The following is a 21,847-nucleotide window of genomic DNA, read 5'->3' on the forward strand; positions in this document are numbered from 1 at the left end:
GGGGGGGGGGGGGGGGGGTGCGCTTTGTGCGCTGTCTCCTGGCATGTCTCTCCAGCGTCACGTGATTTAGATGTCACGTGCTCGAGCCACAGGGAAAGCAGATGCTGTCCTCTTGGCTAAATATCCACAATCCAAGGCAAGGGAGGTCTGATAGAGGCTAGTGGCTAGGCATTCGCACTGATATCTTGACCTTTAGCTGTGTCAAGCAGGTGCACGATGGCATGTCAGGTGCCCACAACCTCTCTGTCAAGCTTGGGTGTCCGGGTCATTTGCTGACACCGCGACGCGACGCACGCGCGCGTCAGTACACTTGACTCTTGCTTGACTCAAGACTAACTACCACTGTGGCTGGCATCGGCCGAAGTTCAATCTGCTACACCTCCATACAACAAATGATCCAGCCAGGGGTCGGCTCCTCGAAGCCTTGTTCGCGTGCCTCACGATTCATCAATCGCGATGGGGGCGTTTTGTGGACAAAAACCTTTACTAGACAGAGGTCCATGTAGGACATTTGTACTCAAGACTCGGCGAGCGTGTGCTTGGCACTTGTGCCGGATGGCGGACGAAGCGGCCGATGCAATGCCTCACCCATGCTAGGCGGTCTTTCAGGCTTTATAGCTGTGCATGATTCCACCCGAGCCCGCCTTCGTTACTTGCGCTGCACTCAACGCCACGGCGACATGCTCTGAGTGAAATCTGACATTCTTATTAGGCTGTCAAGATTACAAAAGGATGGCCTCCTTGACGAGGCTGGCATCGCGATGCCTGCCATGTCTTCCACCATCTCCCCGTCTCTCATCAACCTTCATCAATCCCAAGCGCCACGGACTCTTCCAGTGATAGCCTTCTCTTCGAGTTTGCCGTACCCCAACCGCTTCTACAGTCCTGAGTTGCGAATCGCATGTGCATCGGAACACCGGCAAGTCGATAGCCTTCACCTGCCTCGAGCGACGTAGATTGTCCTCGAATGATCTGAGACGCAATTTGTGTCCTGCCATGAAGCAAACCCTTCCCGAATCTTCTACCAATATTTCGATACGCTCCACAGCAACGTAGTATCGCACCGCCTTCTTCGCGTAGAGCACCACAACAAGCTCTCGCATCCGAAGCGGTCATGACCTGCCAAGCTCACTCACACTTACGACTGCGGTGAGGACAGGCGGACGGACGGCGAGCAGCGTGTACACTCAGTCTCGCGTTGGGAGGATGCCGTGGCATACGCTCCGCTACATCCACTGCATTCTGAAAATGGAGTGGCGAGGGATGCTCGAATGGCGCCAAGAAGCGGCTCAATGACCCATCCCACGCTAACAACCTGAGCAATCTGTGCTCCGCTCAAGAGCAGGACGGGGCTGAACTTGCCCGACCCGTTATGACCCGATGCGTGGGAGTGCTACACAATTTCGGCGTGAGTCAAGAGTAGAGACCAAGCAGGGTTCCATTCACGGCCGAGACCCATTCCCCGCTCAGAAGCCACTCTCATAGCACCAAGCTACTTCGACCGAACCCGATCGTTGCACATCACGACCGAAGGATGATGAAGAGCATGCCTATTTTCTGGCACGTCCCAAGAAGAGCCGCAGCAGACAAGCTTTCGCTCTTGTCCTGCAGCTGGTTGAACCCTGCTGCGAGGATGCCTGCATGGCGTAGGCAGGGCCCGACAGCGGGCCTACTTTAACAGAGCAGCTTGCGTGGGGCCCCGCAAGCATTCGCGTCGGTCGAGCTGTTGCCCTAGTGCAGTGTACCTGCAGCACACGCGCGCCTTAATTACGAGGTGGGGCGCGCCAAGACTTTTCCAAATGCGCACTACTCCATCCCCGCGCGACACTCCATCTCACCCGTGCATGCAGCCACTCTGTCCGTTGGTCTTCTTTACTGTGGTACGCACATGATGTGCACTTTCGCAGCCATTCTTTCTACGTCTCTCCTTCGATCCGGCTGAGACTGCTGTTGGAAGTGCGATGCCCTCGATGCGGAGAAGCATGACACCAGCAATCTTGAATCCTTGGCACGGAAAAGTCGCGAGCGAAATCACCACCACAGCTTGTCCACGCCGCCGTGACCATGGCAAGGATGCTGGTTGAACAGCACACGAGGGCAGGGGTGCCTTACTTGCAGACGTTCTCATCATCACTCATGGCCAAAAAGGCTCAAGACTGCAAGCGTCGGAAGGTATCGAAACACTACTTTTGAACTCCGCATTGTGCGATCTAGGGCGGCCGGCAAAACGTTCTCGCCGATCTCGCCGTCTCCACAACATCCCTGCGGACCGGACCGCTCGGAGCGTCACTTCTCATCCGCTTCAAGCGCTTTTGCTTAGGCAATGATGAGCTCACCCCCCTGCACTCAAGGAAGCGATCGGAGAAATGGCGCAAGGCAAGAGATGTTCTTGGCACCATCATGTGCTGAGCGACGATTCGAACGCCCCAACTTTTCGTCTCGACGCGCGTACGCAAGCTCGTGTTTCTACACCTGGCGTCCCGACTTGGCATGCGGTTCCTTTGCAAGCCCGCGACATCCTCTCCGAGACGCAGCTTATCAGTGAGGAGGTCAGACAGCATGCAGAGCGTCTTCGTGATGTTCGTATACCTGCCGCTTCAAGCATCGTGTTGCGATCATGTACGTCAAACTCTTCTGACTGCACGTCACGGTTCACGATTGTGATCGCGAGTCGATCGCCGCCAGCATCGACTCACAACCGCGTTCGTGCGAGCTCGTCCATGTCCACATAGGTCGAACGAGTGCATATGGGCTCGTGTGGCTGCGCTTGCATCTCGCTCATGCTAGCATGCACCCTCGACACTTTAGCCGGATCTGCAGTCTTATCTGCATGGTGCAGCTGTTGTGCTCGGACCCCTCGTCGCAACAAAGAGAAGGCCAGCGCTTTTTAGCTCAGACGATTGCCTTTTTGGCATTGCCCCAGCCTAAGAGAAGAGGCTGGAACATCTCGGTGGATGGACAAGGCAAAAGAGAGCAGCAAGACCTTGCTGTCCTGCCGCTGTGGACCATTTCATGTTTGTCGTTGCTATGCTCGTCGGGGCGCACGAAAATGGCGAAAGCTGCTGCTTGATGGCCAGCACACGCACGGAGCGAGCATCGTCGGTCTAACCTCTCCAACTGCAGCAGGACGACTGAAAGACTGACGACTACAGTCTGGCGTGCTGTCTTTAGTTGTCCGTACCATAAAGGCAAAAGCGGAGTACATGCGTGCAGGCCGGCAATGCATGCTTTGCCACATGATGCTGCAGTATGCCGGCCGCCACCCAAGACGAATTAGTCCGAGTCAAACGGCTCGCGCCTTCAATTAGTCGTGGCCCGCACAAGCCGACCGCGGTGACCTATAGCTGCTGATGAAGAGGAGCACTTCAAATCGTGAAGTGGGCGTACAATTCAAGCGTCGAGCTTCTCACAGGTATACGCACTATACTGGGCGTTGTACGGTCCTTGCACGGACGCAGCAGCAGACGTACACCCACGACTCTTGATCGGCACAGATGTGCCACGTCAGGGGAACAGGCCGACAAGCAAGTAGTAGTACAGTATACCAAAGCAGAAGGTATATGCAGCGAGTCTTACATTCTTGGCATTTTTTGTTTCACGTCTGCTGCATGGATGGGCCCGCCTCTAGTTCATCTCAAGAAGACGAATGCTGGGGCTCTCGATTGTGTGCAGATCGCGCTGCAAGCCTCCTCGTCGCAAGACCGAGGGTGCAGCACCTATATCGGTGTCGGAACAAGCGCGCAATGGTCAGAGAGAACTCTCGACTGTGATACGCTATACACCAGCAGCATCTTGTTGCCCCAACTCGACTCTGGAGTTGATGTGGGGCAGTGGCTCTCTTATCTCTGTGCACACTCTGACTTGCATGCACCGAATCCGCGACGAGGGCCCAGATCCCTTCTGAGACAGACGAAGAGCAATGTTCGACACCGACGCCACTCGAGAGGGCTATACGCGATGACTTTGGCTTGATTGCTTCATTGCTGATCCTGCCATACGCATGCTGCTCAACGCCTGCTCAATTAAGGCGGGCGCATACATTGGCAGCTGACACATATCGAACACATTTTGTGATTCGCACGGCCACATTGGTCCGTGACGTGACTGCATGGCAATGCTGGCAATGGTCTGGGGTAAGCAAGTCTGCATCGGTGCGATTTGCATTCTTGGACATCGGCCCACGGCTATAACGATCGAGAGCGGGCTTTTGAACCCACCTCCGATTTCTTCCGTTCTGTCTTCCTCGATGGAGGGGAAAGGGAGGGCACTAGCCACGCCGAACGCGGCGGTCAAGCAGTACGGGAGAGGAAGAACATGACCGCGCGAGTCGTTAGGAAGGATGCAGCCCCGTGCGCGACGCATCGCTGCAACAAGCAGTTTGACCAATCATTCGTTCCTGAACTAATGCGATCAGGCTGTAGGAACGAGCATCAATGTGTTTGACCCTTCCGGTACGGTATCGTACCTACAGTAGTGCGTCCGTGCGCAACACAGGTGAGTGCGGGATGCATGGATCGAGACAGCGCGGAGAACCTCCGCATGGTGAATCATTCGGCCCTCCTCTCACGATCCTCGAGGCGGTAAGAGCACCTCGTATCCGCGCGCCGCAATGAAAGCCTTATAAAGCTGCCGTTTTGCTCCCCCCTCGTTTCAATCGCTGTTTCCCCGTGTCACTACACTCATCTGGCCCTTCTCGTATCTCCCTTCCCTCTCCCCTCTCACCGCCACCCCACTTCTTTCTTCCCCACCTTCGCCTCCCAACTTTCCCTCCGACACCCACAGCCATCGAGGCAACATGGACACGGTGCAAGTGCTGCCTCGCGCCCAGCGCACATCGATCGACTCCAAATCGTCCAAGAAGACGTCGGACCTGGTCACCAAGACTTCGGACCTCGATGCTTTGAGCCAATCGGAGAAGAGCGTGGCAGCTGGACCTTCCATCGCAAAGCAGCTCGAAGGTCAAGGCGAAGTGCAGTTGGACTACTCTGGCTTTGCTCAAAAGACTGACCCAAAGGAAAAGGCGCTCGTACGCAAGATGGACGTGCGCATCATGATTAGTCTGTGGAGCCTTTACATCCTCAACTATTTGGACAGGTAAGTCTTGATGCGACCCCAACGCGGCCTTGTGCAGGGATATGGGTCAGCTCACGCTCATCTGCCTACTCTTCCAGAAACGCCATCGCTCTTGCTCGCTTGAACGACCTGGAAGAAGATCTCGGCATGACGGACACTCAGTATCAGCTCGCCGTCTCCATCCTCTTCATCGGCTACGTGCTATTCGGCATTCCTTCCAACATGATCGTCAGCCGAATGAAGAAAAATGTTCCCACTTTCATGGTGGGCACCATGATGCTCTGGGCCGTGCTCAGTATCTGCACAGCTTTCGTCAAGAATGCAGCAGGTCTCTACGCCGTCCGCTTCTTCTTGGGTGTTGTCGAGGGTGAGCCGCCTTTCTAGCTGGCCCTTGCATTGGCTGGCTGCATTGCACCGCACAGTGGAACGCTGCTCATGCATGTCCCTGCCTACTGCTCTTCACAGCTCCCTACTACCCCGCAGCCCTCTTCGTCTTGAGTCAATTCTACACGCGTACGGAGCTGGCCACGCGCATCAGCATTCTGTACACCGGCAATGTTCTCGCCACTGCCTTTGCTGGTCTTATCGCCGCAGCAGTCTTCGAAATGGACGGCTTGATGGGCTACGCAGGCTGGAAATGGTTGTTCATCATCCAAGGCAGCATCACTGGCGTAGTCGCTCTGTGCGCTTGGCCATGGCTGCCCGCGACACCCAGCACCACTCGCTGGCTGAATCCCGAGGAGCGCGAGCTCGCAGCTTCTCGCATGTTGCGCGACAAGGTCGATGAAGGCCCAGAAGGTACGGCATTGGATGGTCTGAAGCAAGCGGTCAAGGATCCTCGCGCTTGGGTCTTCGTTCTCATGCAAACGCTCCACCTCGCCGCCAATGGCTTCAAGAACTTTTTCCCATCCGTCGTGCAGACGCTGGGCTTTGGACGAACCATCACCTTGGTGCTCACCTGCCCACCTTACCTCATAGCCGCTGCCGTCTCCGTCGCCTTTTCCATCTCTTCGGGCAGAATGAATGAACGGTGAGTTTTGCAAGGCGTGTGGGCGAAATTGACCGCGTCTTGGGAGGCCACCAGCTTACGGTCGACCGACGATGCTTTGCGACTCAGCACTTGGCACTTGACCGCCTGCAAGACCATCGCGACTATCGGCTTCGTGACTGCTGCAGCCACGCTCAACACTGCTGGTCGTTACGTCGCCATGATCATCTTCTGCTCGGGCACCTACGTGGCCAACTCGATCATTCTAGGCTGGGCCTCTACAGTATGCAATCAGACGAAGGAGAAGAAAGCGGTGGTCATCTCCATGATGGTCTCTGCCTCTAATGCCAGTTTCATCTACACGCCATTCTTGTTTCGAGATCAGGACAAACCTAGATACGCATTGGCCATGGGCGCCATGGCTGGTTTCAGCATACTCTGCGCAGCTACGGCTTGGTCCATGAAGTTCATTCTCATCAAGCAGAACAGAACCTTGGATGCTACTACGCGCTATCCTTACTAGGTCTCCTCTCTCCGGGCGCCATGGCTGGTTTCAGCATACTCTGCGCAGCTACGGCTTGGTCCATGAAATTCATTCTCATCAAGCAGAACATAACCTTGGATGCCACTGCGCGCTATCTTTACTAGGTCTCCTCTCTCCGTCCCAGTCCCCGCATTCCAAAGACAAGGGAACGTTCCCTGTACTGATCACAGAAATTTTTGGAAGCCTTTTCATGACGTAAGTGTCGGTCACATGCCTTCCTGACGCCCCTCTCACCTCGCCCTCTATACGATTCTGTCACGCACCTTGACCCTCATCTGTACGACTTGTCCCCGCCCAAATGTATAGCCCCAGAATTGAAGCCATACTTGGAACCTGCATGGGTGGTAGAAGGACGAAAGTGCTCCAAGGGCGTGATGTGGTCTGACCTGACCTCACCAGCTTCGTTGGTGAGGCCGACTAGGCTGATTCGTTCGTTCGCTGGTGCAGCACGGCAGGATGGATGGGTCGCTGTTCATCGAGCAAGAGCTAAATCGCTGCACCGATAGCGAGTACAAGTCGACTCATCGCTTCGCAGCTCCTTCTACTCGAGAAGACGGGGGCAACGCACCCGAAAAGTTTTGGTCACCAGTGTTCCTGAACCACTCTCGCCGAGCTCGGGCGCAGGCAGGCCGTCTCTAGCGTCGTGGAAACGTTACGGTGCTTCATTTTGGGCGTCATCTTTGAAATTCTCGAGCCCGCGTCTGTATGAAATACATGGAGACATTGTAGCCCTCACGTGCTCAGCGCACGATGTGTCATTTTGAAGCGCTATAGAGCCATGGAAGCGTCGAACGGAAAAGTGAGGCACAACGGTGACATGAAGCAGTGACTGATTGAGAAGAAGAAATCTCGCGTCGATTCGAGTCGCGGGTGGAGAGAGGGGGGTCGATAGAGGGCATGCACGCTCGCTTACGGACAAGCGGAATGACCAGGCGGCAAGTGGTGTTCGACTAGCCCGAATTGCCGGCCTGACCTTGATCAAGACGCCTGGCAAGCGCGTCGAGCATGGCCTCTTCATCCGTGCCGGTCTCGCTGGGTGCATCGCTATGTGTAGACTCTTCCTGTTGAGTCAGAAGCTCAAACGAGGATGTCTGCGTCGAAGGATCAAGGTTGCCTGCTTGGTCGAGATGCAACCGTTGTCGCTTACCATCACCATCGTCAACTTCGGCGAAGGTCGGCCTCGCCGGGACTGGTGATCTTTGCCGCTTCGATCTGCGCGACCAGAAGGGCAGAATTCGATTCATCAGCGCTGCCGACGCTCTGCGAGCCTCATTTGCGTATCTCACCTCGGTTGAGTCGGCGGAGTAGGGCCATCATTCCAATCAGGAGCATTGTGCGGAGCACCTTCCTCCGCCGTCCTGTCATTCTCGTTGGCGTCGTAATCGTCTCTATCCTCATCATCATTCTCATCCTCCCCTTCGTCATCGCCGTCAGCCAAGAATGCGTCCACTTCCTCATCAGCTGCGCTCCAGTCCATGCCATTGCCAAAGCCCGCAAAGCTGGACAGGTCAGCTTGATCTTCTGACAGCACGGGCTGGTCGTTGCGAGGAGTCGAACCTTCTTGAGGTGGCGGCGCTCCAACGGTCGTCCTTCTGCTCTCAGCTCCCTCGCCGTTGATCTGCATGTCAGCCTGCTAGGAGGGAGTGAAGCGCGTTAGTCCAAGATTCGTGCCCTAGCTTTCCGCCATCCCTCACGCACAGGCTTTTCGTCAACATAGAGGTACGGCTCTTCTGACAATTTCTCCCATGCATTGATGCTGTCCTGGATCCAAGCAGCCCACACAATCTTAACGCCCTTGAGTCTTTGAGCCTCTCTGACTTTGGCTGTGCCGGGCTGGATCAAAGGCGACGCTCGCACATCAGATCATTTTCCGGACTATCAAGACCTCGGCGTCTCACCTTGGCTATGACGAGGTGCGTCATGTCCGAGGTGACGTTGGCGCTGCATTGAGCGCCAAATTCTCCTGCTTGCCTCCACAGATGAGATCTGCAACGGGCAGCTCAGGATCAATTTTCTGTTTTTCGATTTCCTTGTGCGTCAGGACTCTGACTCACAACTCTGGCGAGTAGCCTTGAGGAACAATACCAGAAAAGACAACAGAGATGCCTGCGAGTACTCGTCGCTTGATCGTCGAGATCAAATGCTGCGTCGGAAAGGGGCTTGCTAAGTCTCAGGCATGAGCGTGCGTTCTGCCAATCTTTCACTCACAGAGACGTGCGGTTTGATGGCATTCTCGTTGGCATTAGCGTTATAATGATCCCATCGCTGAAACCAACTATCGTGGATCTCATTCAAAATCTAGCAAGAGCGCGGAGCAAGTCAGCATTTAGCAATTGCCTCGCGCATTGATTGATGAGCGCTCACAGTTTGGATTCTGACCAGCTCGTTGTCGTCATCTCGTAGCACAGCGTGCTGGTGAGGAGGAGGTGACGATGTCGGGGGTGCAGTGTCTGCACGCTTGTGGTTGGCACCCTCTTCGGAGGTTGTGTTAGGGGTTGTCTCAGTACTGGCTGCTTGAATGGTAGGAGCCTCGACTGCGGTTGGTTGCGTAGTCGACGAAGTCCCGCTGGATCCTTCAACAGACGCAGCGCCGCTCTCATGTGAGCTGTCCTGCAGTGCTGTGGGCGATGCGGTTTCTTCAGCAGCTGCAACCTTCTCGTCGAGCGCCTCTTGCATCCGAGCCAAAGGTCTCGCATCCAATACCTCAGCAACTGCCACTTTTTGTGACTCTGTGGCTTTCGTCCGCGCTTCGTCATTGTCTGCTTGTTCCTGTTCGGCTATGGAGCGCCTTCGCTGTGATGCTATCCCGTCGGTAGATGTCTGCAAGCTCGCGCTGCTCCCGTCTTTGCCATTGGACGTGTCTGCACTTGAGGCTGGTGACGACTTGGCTTGGGTGGATGATTCTGGAGATGGAGGTCCGTCTGTGGACGAGGCGGGCGCCTTGGGTAGAAAGGTAGCATTGATGTCGCCGATGCCGACAAAGAAGTCGTCTAGAGTGGAGTGCGCAGTATTCTCAGGGACATCTGTCATTCGCACTTCGCACCATGCCTACTCACAAGGTCTGACATTTACCAGATTGGGACTCCAGCTCCACACGTCAGCCCTGTCGTCAATAATGACGACCATGCTCGTGTCCATCGGAAACAATCTCTTCAAGCTCTTCTGTACCAAGCTGCCGTTTTCATCCCTCGACAAGATCCTCGAGCCGAACAAGCTTCCGTCGGGATCAATGATTCTGCAGACGCAGTCCGCATACGACCGCGTGCCCATGGTGTACACGTGAAGTTCGTACTTTTCGCTCAAGCTCTTGAGGATTTGTTTGGTGCCTGGGCGCAGCTTGATAAAGTACCAACATCCATCTTGCGCTGCAGCTGCTGCTGCAATGTCGGAAGCGGAGGCGATCTTGGAGCTAGATGCGGGAGCTTTGTTTGCCTCTTCTGAGCTGCTGGATTCCCCTGGCACCTCGGCGCCCACCACAGCTTTGCCGTCGGTACCTAGCAGGAAGCGGCCCACGCCTTTGAGAGCCTCGCAGTTGGGATTCGTAGGGTCAGACTGCCACTCTGCCACGGTCGGATCCACAGTCGCATGAATGACGGTTTGATCCAGATCCACAATGAGCGCGAGCTTGCGTTGCTGGAGCAACCTCTGTGTGTACTCGCTGTCCAACCTACTTGCTTCCTCATGCGTGACTCTGAGACCAGTGGTGTTGTGCATCACTGCAAATGACGTCGCTGACTGCTGCTCACTGAGGAGTTCATGGTATGCATGCAAGGTCAGAGTGAGACAACCGAGCTTGTCCGCTCAACGCTTGCCCAACATGTCGATTCTGCCGATCACCCAGTCAATGACACCTGGCCGACCGACATCGCCATCACTCACTTGTCAAGATGAGCTCCGCACAGCGCGCAGAGCCCGCCAAAGCTGGCTGGGTGAGAGCACTCCATGTCCGTTTGGCGGGGTTTTTCGGAGATGTCGTGGCTGCAGCTGATGTAGAAGGGGCGGGCTGCGAGGTGATTGAATGCTTGGTTCGTGAGCAGCTGTTCACCCGGCGCTAGTTTGATCTATCCCGATCTGTCGTGGCAGAGCCAATGCATGGTTCGGGCCCGCTCTGCCACACTTGCTCCAGTCGATGAACGCGGTAGCGCCAGGGTTGGAGATGGTCAGAGAGCGCAACAGACGACTTGCGAGTCCTGCGCGCAGCTCTTCGGCTGCAGTCGTGGCGCCCTTCGAGGAGCGAATGCAATTAAGTGATTGCTTTGCGTTCTTGAAGAAATGAAACGAGTCACAATTGGGCCACGCAAGCGATGGAGAGCTGGCAAAAGTCGTAGTGTCTGACGAGGATGCGTGCCTGCTTTAGCTCGACGTTCACAATCGTGAATTGCTAGAGAGCAATCACAAATGTCAAGAATCACGCAGCAGTCACAGTCGTGAGTGGTGTTACAGTATAAAGTCCTATAGCCTTGAGACGGTCCGCGGTTGGAGCGAGATTTGTCGCAGCGCTGATGCACCACTCGATCGGCGCTATAGAAATAGGCAGGCGTATACCGTACGCGCGCGCGCGTGAGTCGCGAAGTGTGAGTCTTGCCGCGTGAGAAGTGCGTCTTGAATCCCAGACCGAGCGCGACCCATTTTCAGTCATTGAATCAAAAATCACATTTTCAATTACAGTCAGGCATCTTCAATATTGAATATTGACGACAAGTTACAACTCCGGATAAAAATTCAAGGTGCGATGATGAATTCGAATTCTGCTTCTGGGGGGGATCAAAATCGAGCTTATGCTCGGGTACCTTCCGCGGACTTAAGAATCAAGAATGTCAACACCCGCGAATCCTTGCAATCTCGAATGCGCTCGCCCAAAAGAATCAGCGGCTCATCACGCAGTCAACTCCTCAAACACCATCTACGCGCCACTTGATCCATGACTGACGGCTGAATCTCTCCACATTTTGGTCACTCCCTGAGGAGGCAGCCTCTTGGTCAAATTGTACAAGTTGAGAAGTCGGCGCTCGCACATTCAATCGAGATCAACAACTAAGCAACCTGATACACCGCCTGCGAGTCCTTTGACTGCGCCGTGTCGTGATACTACCACCATCCAGCTCGCTTCTAGTCGGCCATCGCGGCGCAAAACTGCAGCACGTCTGACCAAGGTCCTCTAGAGCGCTCTGGATCTCGAGACAGACTATTCACAGGCTCTTCTCGACTTCCCTTCATCGCCCACGCCAGCTGGGAAGTATCGAAGATGACCGCAGTGACTCTGGATCCCGCCGTTGCTCAAGCGGTGCATTTGCTCTACCCTCACAACGCTTTTGAGTTCGAACAGTACCTGTCATCTGGTCCATCCGGACTCAAGCTTGCTACCGATGATCAGCTCTGTCGAGCGCACGTCGCACACTTGACAGCTGGCGCGCCACCATGTCCTCTAGGCCCAAGCTGCCCCCTCCGCCACACAGCTCCAGGTTCGCAAAATTTCAGACCACCAGCTCGAGACCCCCATAAAAGGACAGTATGCAAGCATTGGCTTAGAGGCTTATGCAAAAAGGGAGATCAGTGCGACTATCTGCACGAGTACGACATGAGGAGGATGCCCGAATGCAGATTCTTTGCTACCTTTGGATTTTGCAACAGTGCGGATGAGTGTTTGTATTTGCATGTGGACCCCAAGAGCAAGATCAGAAGCTGCGAGTGGTACGAGCGTGGGTTTTGTCCCAAGGGTAGGTACCAAGTCACGAGGTAGTCGGTGCGATGTCGTTTCCTGTCTTTGTGCTGACCTTCAGCCACGCTTCCTTCACCCCACGGACAGGTCCTGACTGTCTAAAGAAGCACATCAGACGGCCAGCATGTCCCCTGTATCTGACCGGCTTCTGTCCCAAGGGCAAAGAATGCAAGCAGGGTCATCCCAAGACGACGCTGCCATCCGCTGAGTCCAGGCGCTCATCGCCGGTGACTACTCACCGGCCCATGACGCTTGAAGAAGCGTTTGGCGACAGAGGAAGAGGCAGGGATGGGGACGATGATGACATGGCACAACGCAGGAGTAGGCCTTCCGATAGAAGCGGAGGAGGAAGGACTGGTCTGATACCGCGAGAAGGGCAGGGAGCTAGAAGGTATGCCAACAACGCACCCCAACAGGGCCAGCAGCCCGGCCCACCACCAGGCGGATTCAAGAGGGAGCTAAGTGAGGTCTTGTGCTTTAAGGTGAGTCGACTGGGTGATCAAAACGACCTGGCATCGTGTACTCAGCTCCTTCCTTCCCTCTTTGCCCCTTTCATTTCAGTGCAACGAGTATGGGCAGTGAGTAATGAAGACTTGAGCATGTATGCTGGGCTCGCCGCTAATTTATTTGCGTTTCCGCCACACCATAGCTTCGCCAACATGTGTCCTAATGCAGCGGTGCCAGGTCAACGAGGAGGCATCGAGAGGGCATCTGGTGGCAGGAACAAGGAGTACGGCAGCGGACGGGGTGCGCCGTACTAGGCTACTGAATGTTTTGAGCCGTCCAAGCTCGACCAGCTATCCCTACCGCATCTTTACATCCCGTCAATCATTTATCTGCACCAGTCACGTTTGGGACAAGACAAGAGCCGAAAAGGCTGTCTTGGGCTGATATCGGCGTGCTTACCAGCATCAGAGCTTGGACAACATTCCGCCCACCTGTGTCTCTTCGAGACCACCTCAGGCGAGGTGATCGCTCGGAAGAAGTCCAGGACCAACGATCGCCATGGACTGCTTTAAGGATCGAGAGGACAACGTCAAGTACCTTCGTCATTGCGCATTAGTCATGAATTGGACGCAAGTAGGCTGCAGCGGGATTGCGCCGCTAAACTATTGTTTCATACGCTCTTTGCTGGGCAGTTCGGGCTGTGCGGATACAATGCAATGGTCTGAGCGCAATTCAAAAGAGTCAGCATGAGGTCCCAAGTCCTCGCCGACGAAGGTCGTGGCCAGAGACCTGAGATTGAGTAAGCCATATCGTAGCCTCGTGTAGCTGCACCACTCTAGGGAAGCTTGATCCGAACTCTAGAGGCACCCAAATAGCTTCGCTAGTCAGGTTCAAATTACCACCAAATCTCATAGCGAGGCCTGCGCACAGTGCCGCCATGCCCGAATAAGCAGAAATCGGGACTTCCATCCTTGAGATCAGGCGGTAGTTCCGCGGAAAAGGAGTTATAAATTTGGCTTGGTGCCCTTTTCCAGGGGCGATGTGTCAGACACCTTCACTCACCACGGTCAGTCTAATGCTGACTGTTATTGATCAAGTCATCATACAGGCGTTGCGTCGTACAATTGAGCTGTTGGGCGCCGCATCATCAGCAGCGTTGCGTGCGCCTTGCAGCTACACTGCCAACTTATAAAATGGAGTGACGGAAACATTCTCTTTTTATTCCAGACTTCACCATCAGAAGATCAAAATCGAATTTTTCACCATGAGGCCTCACCGGTAGCTTGCAGGATGGGATTTGCAAGGTTTTTCTGCCTTTTCGCCGTTGTAGTGGTGACGATTCTTCAGGACGTTGCTCTACCAACGAGCCCTCGTGGTGACAACCTGCCTCGACTTCTCGGTAGCTCAGTGCACTCAGCATGTCTGACACCTCGATGCGGATCGCCGCGAGGCGCTCGGTATGAGGGCACAAGCCATTGGTCTCTGTCCAATGGCGCTTGCGGTCTCACGATCCATCAACCAGAAGAACAACTTGCTTCACGTCCACTCTGACCTGAAACGTGCCAGTAATTCTGCGAATCGATCCCTGGACTCTGCCGCCACTGCCCTATCATGCTGCCTCTGCCAGAGTCCGGAGAACGTCAGCTTTGGGTTTGCAGCGGTTCAAGATCTTGCGCAAGGCCAAGGGTACAATGTGTGATGCGAATGCACCAGCCCATCGCAACTGAACGCCATGTTGCAGCTGAGATGTCTGCCGTGCAGGCGCGAAGCAGAGGTGGTGTGCAACGCGAGCTACCACCCACCCTTTCTGAGAGTACGGCCGCCATATACGACCAGAATGGGCGCACAAAACGATGTCTACCTTCGCCATACACGGCCGGCACCGCTCAGTCTAGCTATGTAGTCTGTATGTCGCTACAATACCGCAGAGGCTAGATTCGGCTGACGAAATGAGATGCAATCACGCTCGAGAAGCACCTTAGAGGGCAAAGCGGCTCGCGGTAGGAGCAAGGTGAATGCACCAAACGAGACTCGCCACACGAACCAGTGGAGGCACCTGATACAAAAGCAGTCGCGCGTTCCCTCCCTTGTCATGGCTTGCGTCTTTTGGCTACCATCTACGTCAAGCATCACAGGCGCGCAACATAGATCTTCGACACCTGTATCAAAGATCTTCCTAACATGAAGTCATTTAGGCTCACGCTCGCTTTGTCGATCGCGGTTCAGCTGTCGGTCATCACCGTTTCCGGAGGAGCGATTGACGTAAAGAGTGAGCAGACGTGGTGGAGCACGACTTGGTTGGAGAGTTCAATCAAGCTGACGCTCCACACATCGTCCAGCAGGACTGCTCGCAGACAACGAACAGTCCCTATTGACTCGTGCCAAAGGATGGCACATCGAAAGTCGTTGTGCACCACACGAAGAGGGCTGCGCGCCTCCCGCGAGCTTGGAAAAGCGGACTCTGGGCGACAAAAGATCTGAAGATCCGGTCTGCGCCACGCCAGGCTGCAAATCCGACTCTCCCAATGATCCAAGCACTCAGACATGAAGACCGCAACGCAGTACTAATTATGTGCGTCCGACGCGATGGTCGTCGATCCTTGTAGCTACTCACCAGGCAGCACCTTCAAGCTGACAGATATCTCTGGGCACAAGTCTAGGCAGACAAAGCGACGCAATCTTGCAGGCGTAGAGTGATAAGATGTGGAGGAGAACAGGATGCTAAACGGGTCAGGATGTGGCAATGAATGTGGAGAAACTTCAGAGTGACCAGATCGTGATGTCGTGTGACTCTGGCCCTCCCTGCCCGAATGCGGGGCGAGCCCTGCGAGCGTCCTGATAATGGGCAAAGCGACGCCTTTGCTACTGTCCTGATCTCTCAAAAGCGCCCGCTTCTGATGACCCCCATTCGCAACACGGTGTTGGCAAAAAGTGAGGATGATACAGTCGTGTTGCTCGCCCGCCGGTACTCTGGCTGTGTTAGAATATCCAGCTTGGCGGTATGGAAACAGCACCGTGTTTCATGGGGCAAAACTGGAGTCTTTGCCAGATTCTGATGTGTTCGTTCAGAACCCATCCCACCGAAGCCGGCAGCTACTGCTTTGGCGTGTCCAGGCAAGCGATATTGTTCCCTTGGAGTACGAAGATGCGAACAACAGAGTGCGTCTTACAGACAGGCTTTTGTGATGTTCAACTTCATTTGCGCTTTCAGATCTGACGTGATGGCTCTTCTCACGCCGCGAAGGGCACTCACTCTATTCAGTGACCTGGAAGAGTCTTGACTTGAAGTTCTCCAACGATGAGACATGAATGATTAAAGTGAATGGCGTGCTCGAGAGCGAGCAGACCAAGGGAGTGATTGAACGCAATCAGATGATCCGCCTCTAACAAGTTGCGGTGCTGTAGATTGAATTTGCGGCGCAAGGGCGATGCTGTGGGTCGGGCTGGCTCCGTCGCACGCAAAGACCGTTCAAAGAGCACCTTGTCAGTGATTCTCGATGCGGTTGCCGAGTGAGAGCGGATCGTGCAGCTATCTGAAGCCAACGAAGATACCTTTTCATCTTGCAATTGTTCGAACCATGGTCCCGAGTGAACCTTTCGGAGCACACCTCTGGTCGATCGGTTCCGGTGGGTGCAAGCCGAAAACATGCACAGAGGACCTCATCGTTCATATTTGCTTCGTTGAGCGAACGAGCGCATTTTGCGCACCAACTTGGTGTCAATCGATATGCCTTCGCGTCTTGTGATTGTCGTGTTTATGATCCTAAATGCGTCATTAAGTGTGCGCCATGCGTGAGAAATGTGGTTTCTGACGCTTATCGTACGCAAGCTCGTCCAGTTGCCAACGTAGAGGGAGGTGCTGCTTGGCATCCAAGGCAGACAGAATCCATCTGGCTCTGTCGAATAGGCCAGTCGTGAGCTATAAGAAGGGGTCTTTCGCTCTTCTGTAGCCTCTGAATTGTTAACCCCGAGACCGCTCACCTTGCAGCACTGCTTAATAAGACAACATCGCGCTACCAACATGCGAAGCTCTAGGCTTGTAATTGCTATATCGCTGGCTCTTACCATCTTTTGGGCAGATGTCAACGGACGTCCAGCCGACTCGCTTGGTGAGTTTGCGACTCTGGACGCAATTGGATTTCATGAAGAATCATTGCTGACTTTTCCAGCGATCCAGGTGGAAGAGCTTCCGTCTCAGATCTCCAGAAGGATCCGTTTAGCCTTTTGCCCAGCCGTCGATCCATGCCGGTCGTTGCGAACGACGTTCTAGGTCGCAACAAAGGAAGAGACCCTCCTCAGAAGGATCATCCTAGCGATCCGCCTCTACGCCGATTTCTGCGAGTCATTCCGAGCGACCTCTCAGGCCGCACGGAGAAAAGAGAGGAGAATCCCAGAGATGATGGTCACGATCTGGGTAGACGCCGACCTCTGCAAGTGACGTCCATTTCTGCCAATTCAGACGGGAATGGGCTAGAGAAAAGGCGAGAGAAGAAGACCGAAGCCATCCCACCCAGATGGGTCCCACCGGTGATCAACAATCCCTACACTGGGCTAGAGAAAAGGCTCGAGTCGGGTGGCGAATGTGTACCGCCCGCTTGCGTGCCACCCGTGGTCGACAATTCTTACACCAGGCTAGAGAAGCGAAATCACGAAAGTATCTGTCTGGACCCCGAGGGCTGTGAAGACCCACCCGAGCCCCAGAATCGTGCTAACGATCCTGGGACCGGGCTAGAGAAGAGGACATATCGAACCATATGTCTGAGTCCAGAGGGATGTGAAGAAGACCCACCCGAGCTCAAGAATCGTGCCATTGGGGGCTACATTGGGCTAGAGAAGCGGCTCGAGCCTATATGTCAAGACCCCGAGAAGTGTTACCCCCCAGTGGTAGAAACTCGTGCCAACAAGGACCACATTGGGCTAGAGAAGCGGCTCGAGCCTATATGCCAAGACCCCGAGAAGTGCTACCCCCCAGCGGTGGAAACTCGTGCCAATAAAGGCCGCACCGTGCTAGAGAAGCGGCTTCAGGGTTTTTGTCAGGACCCCGACCTGTGCAACCCGCCTGGGCCTGGCAATGATGCCAACGAGGCTTAGGCTTGGACTGCGTAGCATGAGTCAAAAGAGCACAATCACAAAAAGAGGAGGCGGACCATTGCTCGCTATATTTCGAAATAGTTCATCGTTTTCAAGCTGTGAGAGAGGCGCTGAATCCGAGCAGAAGACAGCTGATCCTGTCAAAAGTCTCCCCTAAGTGCATCTTCTTAGGCTCGATATGAAGTCTTGCCCTCTTCACTCTCTTGCATCACCCGTGCGTGGATGTGGATGTCGCTCGTTGTGAAGGAACCATTCAACATGGACAATACGCTAGCATCACCTTATGCGACCTTGCAATGCTGCGTCGGCTTCCCCTTGCGCATCTTGACTCCGTGCAATTCCGCCCCTCTGACTTGAATTCTCCACTCCATCCGCGTCATTCATCCGCTAGCCCAACTCCAATCTACATATCCGCTCTCCCTCACCATGTCTTTGACCTTCTTCTCCGCCGCCTCCAAGACATCATACTGCTCCAGCAGTTTCCTCCTCTCTATGCTCTTTGGTCCATCAGCTACGTCTTGCAAAGCTTGAGACTGTCGCTCTCCGTTCGATGCTCCGTTCTTAGCGTTTGTCTCGCAGGAATTCTGAGCAGACGTGCGAGCCATCAGAACGCGCATGGTCTGGATGGCCGCATGTACATGATCGCACGTCGCCATGCCCACAAGCGTTGGGAAGCCCGTGCCATGATGTCTTTCCAGCCCGCTGCTTTCTTTCGCACGCACTTGCGGCGCACTGTCTCCTGCGGCCCAGTCAGCCGCGCTCCTCAAACCAGAGAAGAGTGCCGTTTGAGCCAAGTCCGGTGCTTTGACATCATGAACGCCTCGTGCGATCTCTTCTTCGCGTGACGCTGCGTCATGAGGTGCGCTGGAGGCCGAAAGCAGACTCTGGGCTGCTCGCAGACATGCATCTTTCAGCTCTTGCGGGGCTGGATGCCAATCGGGCACCGCACCTTCTGTGAGCAGTCCCATCGAAAATGGACTTCCATTGAGCAACAAGGGCGGGTTCCACTTTCCGTTGCGCTCCGCATGTGAAGTGCGCGCTGCGTCATCGACAGTGGATGCGTCGCCTCGAGCCAAGCTCAGCACTTGCTGATTGAGGTCGTCTGCCCTGTTTTCCAAGTCGACGAGAATATTCTCCCTGGCTTTACGTTCCGATGATGTCTCGCGCACGACGGCTGGCGCTTGATGCCCTCCATCTCCAAGCGCATGTTCACCTTCGTGCTCCAGCGCTTCGTAGTCCGGTTCGGCGAGTTGTGCCAACTTGAGCCTCGAGAGCTCGGATATGAGCACTCTCAGCGTTGTCTGGAGCTGCTTTATCTGAACAGACCTCTCTTGTGACGATGGCGCTTTCGACGCCATCCTTTGATCTTCCGCGGATAGGTTGGACAAGCATTGGAGCAAAGTGGCTGTTCGGCCCCTAAGTCTGCCCACCCTTCGACCAGCAGGCGCTCCCACCTGCTCGAAAGCCTCATCAAAGCCGGATTGAATGGCGCTCTCTTTTCCCGCCGTGATACCTTCTCTGTATCCTGCCTGCTCACCCAGGCACCAGATCGGTGAAAATGGAGGCAGATGGGGAGTGGGAGAGGAAGTAGAGAATTCAGCAAGTTGCTCGCTTCGAATCGCTATTTGACTGTGGTCCTTCGCGCTGAACCCACATCATAAAATTTGGCCTCGATACGATCTCGATCTCTCTGGCCCATGGACAATGCCTGATCCGCCTCAGCCTGACGTCGTCTGGACGAGGGCCCTGCCCCGTTGCTGCGCACGTGTCCATTTCCGGTCCCATTTGAGATTGGGCGCACGACTGCACCGTTCGATTGCGCAGCTTCGCTTCTGCCATTCAAGATCGCCTGGCCATTCGATGGCAATGCGGAGGGTGCAGAAATGTGTTCGTCGTCCGAATGAAGCCAATCCGAGTCTGAATTTGCAGACTCGTCTGCTTCTTCGGGTCTTACTGAGGGCAAGGGCGAGCCTCGAGAAGGGTTGCTCGAGCCGGCAGGGGATTCTGAGGGCCGTTGTTCTGCGTGTAGATGGTCGTGATGTGCGCCCAAAGCAGACGTCTCCTCTCGTTCTCTCCCTGCCTTCATGGACGCCTCGTGTCCTAAAGATTCTTCTTGCTCTTCACACTGCCTCTGGTCCATCTCGAAGAGGCCCCTCCAAGCTCTCAATAGGTCCGAATGCAGACAATCCTGACTGTAACTAAGCACGCAGTCCAACGGTCGGCCCAACTCGATGTATGCCAGTCTGCAAATCCTGAGCAGCACGGGAAGAGGGTAGCCGCTTATGCCCACATTCAGTATCAACCCTTCGTCTTTCAGGTTGAAAAGCTCTTGGAGTGCGCCCAGGACTGCCGCATCGCCTGGGCCGCAGCTTGTGCCCCAACTTGCAGCAGAGAGACCCAAAGATTTCTGCAGGGCAAGACCCGAGGCTTGATGGTGGACGTGAAAGCGTGGCACGAGATGTTAGGGGCGCATTTAAGGGCGCGTCCGCGCAAATGAAGTTTCAGCGAAAAGGTGCAATGCAGAGCAATCACCGCGGTGAACGGATGGCGACGCTCGGTCGGGGTCTATATATAGCCAGCTTAGTGAAGCATTGGCTGCACGCTCGGGACGAGTCTCGCCCGCTGTGCTGGCGGACGAGTCACGAAGAGCTTGGGGCCGCGCGCCACTCAAAGCTTGCGTATACGCAATGAATGTCATCAATGTACCTGATTGCCTGTGCAGCCTCTGTACCGCTCTCTCATCTCCTCTCGCCGATTACGGCTCTTTCTGCATCCATCCTTTTCCCTCTGACGAGCTCCCACCACCGCGCACATTCGAGTCGACTCGACTCACCCTCATGTCTCGCCGCATCCCTGGCGTCGAAGCCCTGCTCATGGCTTGCACCGACCTTTTCCGCCACAAATTCCACATCATGCAACAACACCTGGTCCAAATAACTCGTGTTCAGCCTTTTCAAACTCTTTCCAACGCTTTCCCTGACGCCTTTTGGGGAATAATCGAAATGTTCCAAAGAGGGACCGTAGCGACCACACTTTGTCAGGAGGCGATAGGAAGAACGAGGATGGAGGGGCGAGAGGAGACGTAGGATACGTCCAAGAAGTATCTCGGAGGGATAGTAGTAGGCGGATGTATCGATTGCGTTGATGCCGTATGAGAGGGCCAGGTGCACGACTGCGCAGGCGAGTGGGAAGGGGGAGAGAAGCGACAAATGAGCGATTGGGCAGCAAAAGGTGGCATACATGCGCGAATGCGTGCGTCCACTCGACGTTGCACTCGACTCGCAACCTAGCTGGATCGCCCTTGCGCCATCTCGACCCTCACATTCCATCGCCTCGAATCACATCTCCGAAAAGGCCATCGGTTTGGCCCAACAATCGTCATACGCACCTCTGAAGCTGTCTAAGCCCTTCACCTTCTCCTCCGACGTGTCCCGATACTGTCCATCGCCCAATCTCAGGATACCTCCCCCAAAGACGATGGGTGAGATATCCTCTCGGAGGCTGCGATTCGGCCTTCCTCGTGCTGGTTCGGCAGCATCATTCACGTCGTGGTTCGACAAGTTGATGCCGTACGCCTCGGTGCGTGTCGAGGTATTCACGTCGGCTGTTCTGACCCACGGAGCGAGCCCGCCACGCACTCGAGCTGCTTCGCCAGCAGCCGAGGATACATCCAGCACTTGCTCGAGCGTGGGCAGAGCTCCCCAGTATGACTCAGGGGGATCTTGTGCGGGTGCAATTGGCATCTTCGGTCGAGTCTTGAGTCGATCGCCTCCAACTTCCTCTTCCTGACGCGCTGCCACGCATTTACCTTTTTCGACTCTGTTGCTTCTCAATCGGTCAGGGGCACCCAGCCTGGGAGTGGCAGGTGTCAGCGTCCGGGATCAGACAGAGGGACACGGGAGAGAAAGGGTCATGCACAGCCGCGAGGGCTGCTATGACCTGCTGCGACCACGCAGACTGAATCTAGCGTTTCAGATGGAGGTCA

General features: G+C 55.0%; 6 protein-coding genes across 6 annotated transcripts; 4 read left to right on the forward strand and 2 right to left on the reverse strand.

Annotated features, from left to right (window-relative positions):
* Positions 1–4,795: 4,795 nt before the first annotated feature.
* On the forward strand, positions 4,796–6,598 carry IE81DRAFT_352068 (MFS general substrate transporter; the record flags this gene model as incomplete). Its single annotated transcript, XM_025516626.1, has 4 exons — positions 4,796–5,094; positions 5,172–5,440; positions 5,539–6,103; positions 6,191–6,598. The coding sequence occupies 4 exons, from the start codon at positions 4,796–4,798 to the stop codon at positions 6,582–6,584; spliced, it is 1,527 nt and encodes a 508-aa protein (XP_025366679.1). The 3' UTR covers positions 6,585–6,598.
* A 664-nt stretch (positions 6,599–7,262) lies between these two features.
* On the reverse strand, positions 7,263–11,040 carry IE81DRAFT_326435 (hypothetical protein). The gene is made up of 9 exons (XM_025514816.1): positions 10,485–11,040; positions 9,662–10,350; positions 8,970–9,595; positions 8,814–8,903; positions 8,660–8,748; positions 8,504–8,591; positions 8,304–8,438; positions 7,892–8,235; positions 7,263–7,817 (listed from the first exon to the last, which is right to left on the reverse strand). The coding sequence occupies exons 1-9, from the start codon at positions 10,547–10,549 to the stop codon at positions 7,556–7,558; spliced, it is 2,388 nt and encodes a 795-aa protein (XP_025366680.1). The 5' UTR covers positions 10,550–11,040; the 3' UTR covers positions 7,263–7,555.
* A 398-nt stretch (positions 11,041–11,438) lies between these two features.
* IE81DRAFT_369016 (hypothetical protein) lies at positions 11,439–13,500 on the forward strand. Its single transcript, XM_025517201.1, has 4 exons — positions 11,439–12,322; positions 12,412–12,806; positions 12,886–12,902; positions 12,974–13,500. Exons 1-4 carry the CDS (start codon positions 11,851–11,853, stop codon positions 13,083–13,085), a joined length of 996 nt encoding a protein of 331 aa, XP_025366681.1. The 5' UTR covers positions 11,439–11,850; the 3' UTR covers positions 13,086–13,500.
* Positions 13,501–14,952: 1,452 nt separating this feature from the next.
* IE81DRAFT_350093 (hypothetical protein) lies at positions 14,953–15,319 on the forward strand (the record flags this gene model as incomplete). The annotated part of the gene is made up of 2 exons (XM_025516483.1): positions 14,953–15,040; positions 15,114–15,319. 2 exons carry the CDS (start codon positions 14,953–14,955, stop codon positions 15,317–15,319), a joined length of 294 nt encoding a protein of 97 aa, XP_025366682.1.
* Positions 15,320–16,792: 1,473 nt separating this feature from the next.
* Positions 16,793–17,862, forward strand: IE81DRAFT_332278 (hypothetical protein; the record flags this gene model as incomplete). Its single annotated transcript, XM_025515309.1, has 2 exons — positions 16,793–16,880; positions 16,949–17,862. 2 exons carry the CDS (start codon positions 16,793–16,795, stop codon positions 17,860–17,862), a joined length of 1,002 nt encoding a protein of 333 aa, XP_025366683.1.
* Positions 17,863–18,242: 380 nt separating this feature from the next.
* Positions 18,243–21,605, reverse strand: IE81DRAFT_294715 (Aldo/keto reductase; the record flags this gene model as incomplete). The annotated part of the gene is made up of 6 exons (XM_025512067.1): positions 18,243–18,314; positions 18,378–18,564; positions 18,709–18,901; positions 19,987–20,289; positions 20,687–21,034; positions 21,251–21,605. 6 exons carry the CDS (start codon positions 21,603–21,605, stop codon positions 18,243–18,245), a joined length of 1,458 nt encoding a protein of 485 aa, XP_025366684.1.
* Positions 21,606–21,847: the final 242 nt, after the last annotated feature.

Source organism: Ceraceosorus guamensis, assembly GCF_003144195.1.
Source record: "Ceraceosorus guamensis strain MCA 4658 unplaced genomic scaffold IE81scaffold_111, whole genome shotgun sequence".
NCBI classification, from domain to species: domain Eukaryota; kingdom Fungi; phylum Basidiomycota; class Exobasidiomycetes; order Ceraceosorales; family Ceraceosoraceae; genus Ceraceosorus; species Ceraceosorus guamensis.

Excerpts from the sequence above, each read along its gene's own strand:
- IE81DRAFT_326435 (XM_025514816.1), bottom strand. The coding sequence starts at position 10,549 with ATGGAGTGCTCTCACCCAGCCAGCTTTGGCGGGCTCTGCGCGCTGTGC. Across the intron at positions 8,749-8,813 it reads CCATCAAACCGCACGTCTCT|CATTTGATCTCGACGATCAA; the intron begins GTGAGTGAAAGA and ends TTTCCGACGCAG. Across the intron at positions 8,592-8,659 it reads CAAGGCTACTCGCCAGAGTT|ATCTCATCTGTGGAGGCAAG; the intron begins GTGAGTCAGAGT and ends TGCCCGTTGCAG.
- IE81DRAFT_369016 (XM_025517201.1), top strand. The coding sequence starts at position 11,851 with ATGACCGCAGTGACTCTGGATCCCGCCGTTGCTCAAGCGGTGCATTTG. Across the intron at positions 12,323-12,411 it reads GCGTGGGTTTTGTCCCAAGG|GTCCTGACTGTCTAAAGAAG; the intron begins GTAGGTACCAAG and ends CCCCACGGACAG.